The sequence below is a fragment of the Cyprinodon tularosa genome, unplaced genomic scaffold, assembly GCF_016077235.1.
Source record: "Cyprinodon tularosa strain WSP-4 unplaced genomic scaffold, ASM1607723v1 ctg425, whole genome shotgun sequence".
NCBI classification, from domain to species: domain Eukaryota; kingdom Metazoa; phylum Chordata; class Actinopteri; order Cyprinodontiformes; family Cyprinodontidae; genus Cyprinodon; species Cyprinodon tularosa.
The window spans coordinates 734445-746929 of NW_024039147.1; the positions used below are offsets into that span (position 1 = coordinate 734445).

General features: G+C 38.2%; 1 protein-coding gene across 1 annotated transcript in view; it reads left to right on the plus strand.

Annotated features, from left to right (window-relative positions):
- Positions 1-12485, plus strand: part of si:dkey-112m2.1 (transmembrane protein 132C) — a 249902-nt gene that overhangs the window by 146007 nt on the left and 91410 nt on the right. The window contains exon 4 of the mRNA XM_038299355.1: positions 3317-3460. Within this exon, the coding sequence (XP_038155283.1) occupies positions 3317-3460 (144 nt within the window). The remainder of the gene's footprint in view (positions 1-3316; positions 3461-12485) is intronic.

Below are 12485 nucleotides of genomic sequence, written 5' to 3' on the forward strand. Positions count from 1 at the left end.
ATTATTGTTTCCTGAATAATAAAATTCATAATCAAATAAGTATAATTTCACAGTAAGATCTAGGCTGTATTAACAGTTTTGTTATAAGTGTTAAAGATGAACACAAGTTTAAAAATGCCTTGTCTTAAAAAAGATAAATGTAGAAAAAAAAAAGTGATTATTTGAAAAATGAAAGGATTTTTTTCCCTAAATCCTGTGTTTACAGCAATTTAATAGCAATGTGTTTCTGTTTTGAGTTTTTTTCATTGTTTGTCAATTTTAGTGTTTATTGGCGCCTCAAATATTCATTTTACAGACTTTCTTGAGAATTTTTTTTTTTAGTTGTTGCCCTAATAGAAGCAAGTTGTAGTTTTCCTTCTTGCTCTTACATAAAATATAACAGCGCTAATTCTGTTACTGCGTTTGATGTACAAGAAAATTAGGATATTTTTCTATCTAAAGAAATGTGTGGTCATTATTATAAAGTAATAACCATATCTGTGTTTTTTGTTAAATAGGAAAATTTTAACACAACAAGGACTAAGGTTTCTGGTTTAAACCTTTGCATTGTTATGTTACTAAATGTGCATTTTGTAGTGAGTGCATCTGCTGAGTGATTTTCCCGAAAAATGTGTTTGCTATTGAAAATACTCACTGGCTTCAATGTTTTTACTATACTATTGTGGTACAATTTACAGACAGTCTGACATGAAAGACTTTTTTCTTAGATGCCTTTCTGTTAGAGCTTAAATGATAATGCATTTTAGCCCTTAATACAGTATGCTTTGGATAAGGTGATGACCTGAAAACCCAGAGCAAGAGAGCAATCAGTTGTCTCTTTTTCGTTACTGTCTTCAATTTCCTCAAAACTGTGCTCTTTTTCCTCTAATCATCAGTAGCAGCAACCAATACAAGGCCAGTTATTACTGCTGCAGAGATTGGATAAGATCAAAGGTGACCGGTTGAACACGGAGGATGTAACCACTGTGCTCATCTAAGTACACTGCATGGGGTCTCATGTAATTATCCCCCAGTTATAATGATCTGCTTTTGGATTAATTATGTTAAAATATTTCACATTCCCAAATTAAATTGGACCCAACATTCATAATCTTCTGCAGTGAATATTTTTTTTTTGTTTTTAATATTTTGAGAGAGTTTTAGATAAGGCTTGCACTTTTACCTATTCCATATTACTTGCCGCTCCCACCCCACCCCCCAACACACACACACACATATACTGTGACCGAAAATAATGAAAGTGATAGGAGGAAAGGAGAAAAACAACAGGAAGAAGTTATGGGATGACCAAAAAAATTCTTGGACAGGTACAGAAATTTAAGTCACTTACAAATCCCGGGTGCAGGAAGAAAATTAAATTTATGTTAAATCATTGCTGGCAGATTTTAACGGGAGCATAAAAAAGACTTGTTTTTGACAATTTAATTCCTAATTGGATTAGGATTGCTAATGCTGAATGAATCCTATTTTACACAGCTAATGATTCTTCATTTTCACTGATATGTTTCATCACTCTAAAAAAATTATTTGGTTTATAGGCTTAGTCAAATTTCTACGTTTCAAATGAGGACTGATACTTGGAGAGGGTTCAGTCGGGAGGGTCTGCTCTCTCTTTACATTTCCAAGCTTTAAATTTCCAAGGGAATAAAATAATTGATGACTGAATTTATCTAAAGTGATTGGCTTTATCAACCGACTAACAATTATTTGATAAGCATAATTTTTCTTAAAAAAACATTTTTCTGAGATATGAAGAGAATCTTTGAAAATGGGGAAAAAAATAAACTGAATGTTGGAAAAACTGTAAATCATATCTCAGTCTTATGTTTACATTTGATTACCATGTTTACATTTTATGACTGCTGCACTTTAAGAAATGGGAATGTCTCAAGAGCTGTACAGAACGAAATTTCCATTTTTTGTACACCCTGAATGTACTTGTCTTCCTAAAAAAATAAGCACTAAGTATTTTATTTACAATATAGTGAATGAAAAAAAGACAGTTCATCATTATCTTTTAACAATTTCTAATGCCAGCTGTATTTGATACTGACCATATAAAAAAAATAAAATCCTACACATTCTTAAATGATTTACAACAGGAATATATATAATATATATTATAAAATATATTAGAAAATTGAGAAAGACATTATGCTTAATTATAACATGAAAGCATTTGTGAAATTTAAAATGTTCAGCGATGTAAAACTATTTTGTCTTAAATACTGGTCTAAATTTCTTGTCACACTACTTGCGACTTCCTATTAATAAATTTGAAGCTAAATGTAAGACATCAAGTTTGTCATGTCGACCTGATATTTTGTCGGATTGTCTTTCATTTTATATTTAATCTTTGATTGGGCTTAATTTTCTTTAAAAATGGTTGTCAAAAAAAGAAGAAAAAAAGAGATTGTTGTTCTGCATAATGATATGTTTTTCTAAATATAGCAACTGAGGCGGGAATCCAAAGATTCAACATAAAAATGTAAAGCAAACCAGAACCATGGAGAGATCAGGGAAAACAAGCACAAGGAGCCGTGGAAAGACAAGGAATCAGCACTGAGGAACTGCACAGGGAGAGTATTTATGGGAGATTGAACAAAGACAGGACTAAAGTGTTGATTAGGAGCAGGTGTGGACAGAGGCTTCTACAAGGAGCTAGGGAAAAGGAGACCAACGCAAGAAGGAAACAGAGGGCAAGCAAAGAAAAACATAAGAACTGAAATAAATCCAGAAAACACCAAAAAAGCTAGAAAAAATAAAATAAAAACATGGATCAATGTGAAACAGAAAAATGAACAGAAACAAGACCGTGACAGAGATGTAAACAGCAATTTTTGTAAACAACTACTGTATTTTTTTTTTTACAAATTCTATTATAATTGACCCTAATGGTAACTCTAATGATTTATGAGCTGGCGGAAGTTTAAAGACAAGGTTGTCTTTACGGCTATATAACAAAACTGTTTTGAAGGTTATTGTCCCTGTGTACCCTTTTTCGAGTGGAAGGAAGAAGAATATTTGCTGTATATTTATTATTATAAAAAAAAAAAATGAAAATGTGGCCTTTCTGGGGAGCTTATAGAATGCAAGCCCTTAAATGGTAACCATCTTTGTTTACTTGTCAGTTTAAAACGATTTATGAGGAGATTGTCATGGTTTAGCAATGGTCGGTTATACACAACATATAGCAACACTACTGGTTGAAAAAAAATAAAATAAAATATATATATATATATATATATATATTTCTGATGGCCCTTCTTGTAATCACCCAACTCCCTTTCTCATTTCTGTATATTTTGTATTTTAGAGTCAAGATGAAGGATGGAGTGGTCTTCCTGGGCGCAAGAGCCAGTAACCCAGTTATGTGGACGGTCAGTCAGGATGTCAGAAGTGAGGGTCACAGGGTGGTTACGCTACACTGTCATAGGAAGGAGAACAGCTTTAATCGAAGGTATGTATGCCTCTTTTTTCTCTGCTATATTTGCAAAATTTTATAGACTAACTGGCTGTACAAACAGACACGACGAGACATGTTATTCTTCATACGTTTGCCGGTAAGTGAGTGATTGCTAAAAACTAAAGAATGAATCAGCTTTTGAGAAATAACTGTTTAGGCCCTTTTCTCAGCCAAGTGTAGCTGCTGAAATGCATTGTTCAACCAAGTGTCAGCTTTGCTTCAACTTAATGGATGAAGGACAAATTTTCAGTTTTCTCTATGTCAACAATTTTTTTGAACTCCACACAATCTGACAGCCTCTGTTTAATTAGTTTTACACCAGCACTGAAATATTTCAATATTCAAAACTGCATCAAACATGAAGTTAGGTTTTAATTTATTTTATTTTTTATGAAAAACAGTTTTAACTCATGTAAATCTGAATAAATATGATTTTACTTACAAGAAAATTGAGGTAAAATTTGTGTATACTTGAAATAAAAAAAATGCCTTACTGGAGGCACCTATATTTTCTGCAGCTATGGTCTTTTAAAAGCACCTGTCAAGTTTGGAGACAAGACATCTCTGGATGCCTGACCAATAATAATTTTGTTTTATCATGTTAAAAAAAATGCAGTTAATTAGCAGGATCCACATTCACTACTGTGATCTTAAGTCTAGTTTAATATTTTGTCCATCTTAGGATTTTGGATTTTTGATTAATTTGTCTATTGAGGGCTGTACATTTTTAGAAAATAAAACAACAGTTGATGGACTTGTGTTGTGCTCAGTGGAAATCTTATCCATTTGTAAATTCCACCTAAGATTCAAGCTGTCGACCATAGAACGGCTTAATCTCAACTTAAAAAATGGCTGATAAGCGAGTTTTTCTTATCTTCAAAAAGTTAATAAGTAAAATTACACATCTGAGGTGTTAAGTCAGTTGCATCCAGTTCTTTAAAACCACTCATCCATCCATGCATCCATCCGTCTTCTACCACTGTCTGTAAGGGTTCTATGGGGCTGGTGCCTTTCTCTGGCAGTAGTTTTGTAAAATCCTTAATATATCACTAGTTCATCACAGGGATATTTAACAAGCACACCTAAGGGCAGTTCAAAAACATCCAATTAAACAAACAGTCATGTTTGGACTGTAAGAGGAAAGGGGAGTGCCCTGAGTCAACACACTCATGCAGAGAGAGAAAACACAAATTTTTTGCAAAAAGACCAGGATTTAAGCTCCGGACCTTCTGGCTGTAAGGGAAAAGTGCTACAAACTGTGCCACCTTGCAGCCTTACCTTAAAGGTTTTTCTTATATATAAACGGTAGAAATGCAACATTGTATCTAAATATTTTTTTTGAGTAAAATACACAAATATAAACCACATCATATAGGCTACTCCTTCTAGGGATGCAAGTAGATGTAAGAAAATAAATATAAAGTGGGAAAATTATTAGATGCATACAGAGTGCTGAGATTGTCTCGCTCAATTACATAGTAGTGTTAACTTTAATGAGACTTAGATCACTGTCATTCATATAAGGTGAAACATATATAAAATAAAGCTGTAAACATAGGTATATAGGAATATTGCTTACAGGTTTCTCAGGATGGAAACTAAGTGTATAGGTGATAAATATGTGAATTTGACATGCAGCTAGACCACCAAAATAATGTAAGTTAAATAAAGTAGAGGCACACAGGAAGTGACACGCCCCGACTAGGTTGTTATTTCCTCCTGCGTGTCAAGGTGATGACAGAGATGAATGACAAGTCATCTATATTTACATGTATTGCTCTTGTTGACCCACTGAAGAGTAAGAACATCAAATTATACAGGAACGCTCAAATCAAGGTCATATGTGTAATGTCTGGTTTTCTGCTTTGCAATTTTCAGTTCAGTAAAGAAAAGACCTACACCAAGGGCAAAAGCTGTAGTTAAATTGTGGGTGGAGAGTTTTGAAAAAAAATTGTTTTGGGTATATATATATTGTTATATCTATACTTTTCACAAAACAATAATATTTAAAAAGAATTGTTTAAAATTAATAGAACATCGGGGGGGGGGGGGGGGGGGGCATTTAGACATACAGCTTTATAAAATCGACCTCATCAGCACAGAATGTGATGTGGTAGTAAGGGACGTTAGGCTAGAGTCAGTCTGCTAGAAACAGCTTTAAGATTTTTAAAGCAGAATTGTCGCTGACAAGTGTTTTGACCCAAATCATGTGATCGCTGCGAGCAAGGCCTCGTTACATCAGACTTTTTGTCAAGCTTCACAGTAAATTATAATAATCTGGGCGTATCAATACTACTCATGTATTTAAATTGCATCAGAATAGCAGCTCAATTTATGCCTTTTAAAATATTCTTTTGGTCACCAGACATATACAGTTGTCAATATTTCAATATCACAACACAGCGGTAAAAAAATCACTTATAATAGTGAATACCATAATAATAATTTACTTGATTTCTCTGAGTATTTGTTTGGTTAAATTTTGCATTGGTTCATCTTCTGTTTATGAAAGTTATTGTTCTGTTCGTTGGGAAGAACCCTACTGCAGGAGACCGTCATTACTAGAAGTGCGCACTGGAAGTTTAATTCAGACAGTTTTTAGAACATTTTTTATGAAGTCTTTTAAAACAACACTTCAAGGTCCTACATAATGCAAATTCACTTTTAATGTTATAATTCTATTTCTTCATCATCATCATGCACAAGGTGGTATTTCATTTGATTAATGCATGTCTGAATCATCGTCAGAGTTTTGCTGTGTGAGCATCAGCCCCTATGTTACTTGTGAAAACAAGAGCATAGAGAATATTTACCTAGAGTGAGGATCCCTCCAGGATGCACCTATTGTAACTAGGGGTGGGTATTGGCAAAGAAGTCATGATTCGATTTGAATCACGATTCACATGCCACAATGCGATTCTATCACGATGCATCACGGTACTTGATGCATTGTGAAAATATTGCGATGCATCGCAATATTTACACTGAACACTGTAAGAAAAAGATACAGGCATTACCAGTGGCTGACTGGCTGTGTGTGATCGGGATAGTGTCTTCAATTGACACATAACTGAAAGCAACTAAATTCATACATAGCTGTATTTATTGAAACGACTTTTGGAGGTGTTGCCATAAAAACAAATACTGGACACAAATATTATTATTACTGGTGTGGACACATTGACAAAAAGATCCTAGGATTCATAGAAGTTAAAATAACAAAATAAGGATAATTAGTGCCGTTTACATGGCCTCATTGGTCCTTTTGCAAATTCCTTTTTGCAAAAGGAAAAAACTTTTTTTGGCCTCTGCCCTTGGAGTTTGCTTAGGCTTTTGAAGTGGTGTGATACTGTATGACGACATCATGAAATGGACTGTACAAATATAAAGTGAGGTAGCTTTGCTTTGAAGTCAGATGTCCCTATCTGTGGCTTTAGGGTTAGAGGAAAGCTATATTTTAAAAAGAAATTAGTCGCCATTTTATAAAAGCATATTTTTTTTATATATTTTTCTAGAGGTGACCTTGAAAGGCTGAAAAAAAAGACACAATATTTTCAGGAAACAGGGCATAGGGACTCTGTATTCAGGTGATACAAGTTTTCAAAAAGTGTAATGACAAACAAGAAAAGAAATGGGCTGCTGTGGATCTGCAGATCTGCAGCGACTGCGGGGGGAAGCGGGGCAATACCCATGACTTGCACTCTGGTTTAACTATTCAGTCCAACTCCTAAGAGTGAGTCAGGGTCCAGTGGATGGACCGCAAAATGAGATACGGCGGGAGCCACCAAGAGTGTCCCTGATGCAGCAGCCTCTGTAAACAGGCAGAAGTCCGAGCCAGGCAAACATCTCAGAACAGGGTGATTCTGAGATCCACGAGTCCGCAACCCGTCCAGGGGTTTGGTCCGAACAAGAACAGACAGATCCAGGGCTCCAGGAAACCTCAGAGCGTTGAAGCAGGTTCAGGGCTCCATAGGTCCAACAGAGAGCTCAGGCAGATACGCTCTGAGGCAGAACAGGCAGGCTTAGTAGTTGAGAGGCAGAAACATGACACGACACCAAGAAAAACTGTGTCAAAACAGGAACAGAGCATGCTCAGTGGATAAGAGCCAGGACACACCAAGACAAGACTAATAAACCACTGGCCTCCTATAACAAAAATTTGAATGAAGACATCTAAGTCAAACTCAAAAGCAAAGAATCATAAACAATGATTTGGCCCAGATAGCAGGTCTGAAGTTTTGTTAAATGCAACAAAAAAAAAAGATCACACCAGAGATTTTGGGGAAACCTAAACCTTTGGGACTCAATATCTAAACCTTACCTTTCCTAAGGGAACCCTAAACCTAACATTGGTGGATGAGAGAAGCTTACCTTAAGTCAATGGATTTAATACGACTTCATTCAATTGGGACCAATGATGATTTAGGTGGAATAATTCAGGTTTGTTTTTTCAGCAGTTATTGTAAAACTGGCAGCCCCCTACGTTTAGTATGGTACAGTAGTCTTGCCTCAGTGCCTAAAGTGGTCCATCCGAATCAGACAGAAACTTCTGCCAAAGTGTGTCAGCTGTCTCCATGATAAGTGTTGTCCTAATAGTGCTGACAGTAAGAAAGGAGGGAGCACAATGCTTCCTATTGAAAGCTCATTTTGCAAATAAGGACCTCCTGAAGTTCCTATATGCGGCACAGGAGCCAAAGTTTATCCCATAATCCTTTAAGTGACAATCTCAATGAGATTTAAGAAAAAATGTATTTCCTCAGATGCACTTGATGTGATGCATGCTAATGTTTTTTAGAGATCTAGCCTTTCACTGCAGTTATGTAACTTATTTTTAATTCTAGACAATGATTTTTGCAGCTTTGTTATAGGTTTGAGGTGTTTGGTTAATTTCCAGTGTCTAAAATAATGTCTATAACCTCTTTTAAATTTCAGCCCACAAAACAAAACAGTGCATAGAAAATGGGCTACCATTGGCTGATGTTCTGCAATGAAATGTCTTAGATATTAATTTGTAAAACAAGTTTTCAGGGATGGTGGATGCAATTATGGATCCAAATTCAGAGTAGAAGGAGGCAGGGAAGATTGCTTACAAGATTTAATGAGAAAGTAAAATTTTGTGATATTATGAGATGAGCCGAGGCTTCAAGGCATGTCGAGTAATGGAGGGGGCGTTTCCCTGAAGCACGTGTCAAGGTGTGATTCATTTATTGGAGGGGGCAAAACTGATGACGTCCGAAGTGTCTGTACCGTGATACCACGTGACAACTTCAGGAAGTGGTTCAGACCGTGTGAGAACTTCGACAGACGTTTAAACAGCCCTTCGAATGTTTAAATAAAAATGACTAACACCTTTCATTTTGCTCATCATTGCCCAATTTGACCAAAAACCTTCACTCTCTGCTTGAGCTTATTTCACTATATTGGCAGAAAAACAGTGTACCTGATTGTTCTCTTCCAAGACATTTTCCACTCCAAAAAAAACCTTCCAAAAGATTTCATTATAGACACCTGGTAGGGTAAAATGATAATAACCCCTCATTGTCCTAGAAATAACCAACACAAAAAGACAAGTTACTTTTCTGCAGAAGAGGAGAGAACACAGACAGAGAATTTTTCACTCCCTGCAATGTCTGTGGTCAACACTCTCTGTCCTCTGCCTTTATTGTCAGACTTTGAAGGAGTAACAGGAGGGGTCAGAAGTTTACAAATAAAAAAAAGGGGGTGCAGTTTTACTGCCGGTGGTTATCAATCACCTGCAACAGCATAGCTGGATAAGACCAGGCCCTTCCTGGAAGAAATATTTGCTCTCTCCGTGTGAAGTTGTAACAACACAACATTCCTAGCAGAGTTAATGGCTATAAAATGATAACATTTAAATTTTTCCAACAACACTAACCATCAATAATTTCTAAGAAACTTAGATGGGAAAAAAAAGAAAAGCTATAAAAAAAAAACAGAAATTATATTACTAACTGTAGTTATGCACTCAACCAGTAGGTGGTGACAGGTTCACGTGAAGGTTCATGAACTGTGGGGATTGTTGAAGCAATTTGGCCAAACAGTTCAATGCATCGCAAGGCTTCATCTCAACATCACTAGTAAAGATACAAAAAACAAAGTCCGAACTGAATGACAACAAAACTCAAGAACTAGATGAAATGTGAGAGGAATAAACCTAAAGAATGAGGAGGAGGATCCAGATATTGGTAACTGAACAAGAGGTGTGTATATATATATATATATACCGTATTTTCACGACTATAAGGCGCACTTAAACGTCTTTTTTTTCCCTTAAAATGTGCGGTGCGCCCTTTGGTGCGGTGCGCCTTATGTGTGTTGTAACTGCGACTTTTGAGACCACCCCATTGAGGAGATGATGAAAGAGTGGCTGAATGTAAGGAGACCAGGCGTTTTTTTTCCACTCATCACCATCGCTGTTAATATGTAACTCCATGCGTGCCCATCTCACAGCTGATGTGAAAAACATGGGGAAACAAATTAACGCTGTGCTCGCTGTTCAACCGCTCGACATCGGTGTGAACCGGACCCAGCAGGTGCAGCAGAAGCAGCGAGTTTACATGCAAAGTCAATGGTTGATGTGCGTATAGGTGCAGCAAAAGGTCGGGCAGCGCGTTTTGAGCAGCAGGCGCAGCGCGTCGGGAGCGTTTAAGCATCTGCCAACGCGCTGCTGCTGCTCGAGATGGAAAAATTGAAGTTTTGCTGCTGGACGCGCCGCATCAACCAATCAGAGAAGCTGATCTGGGAGCTGACAGCGAGACAGACACAGCGCTCTGATGACATATGATATTAACGCAAATGAAAAAGGCTGGATGGATGAGGAGATGATGAAAGCGTGGCTGAGGCAGGTGTATGTGAGGAGACCAGGTGGTTTTTTCCATGCATCACCATCGCTGCGTGCCCATCTCACAGCCGATGTGAAAAAAAAAGGTGAATCAAATGAACGCTGTGCTCGCCGTTATCCCGGGGGGTCTGACAAAGGAACTTCAACCGCTCGACATCGGTGTGAACCGGCCGTTCAAAGTAAGGCTGCGAGCGGCGTGGGAGCGATGGATGACAGACGGAGACCACAGTTTCAGGATAAGTGGAAGGCAGCGCCGGGCAAGTTACGCCACAGTTTGCGGATGGATTGTAGATGCTTGGACTAACGTGTCTGCTGGCTCTGTTGTTCAAGCTTTCGCAAAAGCCGGCATTATTTCTGAGGAGCCGCCCGGCACGGAAAGTGACTCTGACAGCAAAGAAGGGGAAATTGGCATGTCTGATTTAGCGCAGCTGTTTAATTCAGAAACAGAGGATGATGACTTTGATGGGTTTAAATAATACTTTGTAATAAATACATGAATAAAGCACAATCATACTCAGTTTTGCTCCTGCTCTATTTTTCTACCTGAAAACTTAATTCAACAGCAGCCTCTGGGCGGGTCTCCTCTGGTTTCACCGCAGTGGCTGGCAGGTGTTTTTTCATCTAAATAATCTAAATCTTGCAGCAATATTTGCTGTGATCAGTGGGAATAAAGTAGTTTTAATATGTTTTTAAGTGAGAAAGGCCACCTGAAAACTTAATAATTGCAGTCAGTTCATCCAGATTATTATCGTGCCTATACTATTTCGGTCGGAGGCGCTCAGACCCCCACATACCAGCGGTGAACCGACAGTAGAAATCCCTTCAACAGCAGCCTCACCGCGGCGGCTGGCAGGTGTTTTTCATCTAAATAATTTAAACTGCAGGCACCAGGATACCGGCAATAAAAGCGAACATATTCCGTCGGCAGGTTTCAGGATTTTAAGTTAATTTAGGAGTGATCACAGCGCTGTGTCATCTGCGATTTGTCTGTCTCATGGCCAGCTCCCAGGTTTGATTAATACTTTGTAATAAATACATGAATAAAGCACAGTCATACTCAGTTTTGCCCCCGCTGTATTTTTAAATACACAGTAGAGCTATTTAAAGGTAGTAGAGGACATGTACCTGTATATAAAAGACACGCCCTATAGTCCGGTGCGCCTTATGTGTGTGTTAAATACAGAAATGGCACACATAACTGAGACTGCGCCTTTTAGTACGGTGCGCCTTATGGTCGTGAAAATACGGTATATATATATATATATATATATCTATATATATATGTATATAAAAAAGATCCAAGCCATCAACACATATGCCCTACCAGTCATCAGATACCCCGCTGGAATAATAAACTGGCCAAAAGAGGAGATAAAGGCCACTGACATCAAGACAAGAAAGCTCCTCACAATGCATGGAGGGTTCCACCCCAAATCCAGCACCCTGAGACTGTATACCAAGCGTAGCGAGGGAGGCCGAGGGCTAGTGAGTGTCAAGACCACTGTCCAGGATGAAACAACTAAGATCCAGGAGTACATCAGGAAGATGGCCCTCAAAGACAAATGGCTTGGCGAATACCTCAGGCAGGAGAAAACCGAAAGTGAGGACAAGAAAGAGGAAGGAGAACCATCATGGAGGGACAAGCCGCTGCACGGCGTGTACCACAGACAAATAGAAGAAGTGGCTGATATCAAAAAATCCTACCAGTGGCTGGAAAAGGCTGGACTGAAGGACAGCACAGAGGCACTAATCATGGCAGCACAAGAACAGGCACTCAGTACAAGATCAATAGAGGCCAGGGTCTACCACACCAGGCAGGACCCCCGATGCAGACTGTGCAAAGATGCCTCTGAAACAATACAGCACATAACAGCAGGGTGTAAAATGCAGGCAGGAAGTGCATACATGGAACGCCACAACCAGGTAGCTGTCATAGTGTACAGGAACATCTGCCATGAGTATGGGCTGGAAGTCCCAAGGTCAAAATGGAAGACACCTCCTAAGGTAGTTGAGAATGACCGAGCTAAGATCCTATGGGACTTCAAGATCCAGACTGACAAACAGGTGATGGCTAACCAACCAGACATCGTGTTGATCGACAAACAGCAGAAGAAGGCAGTAGTGATAGATGTGGCAATCCCAAGCGAAAACAACATC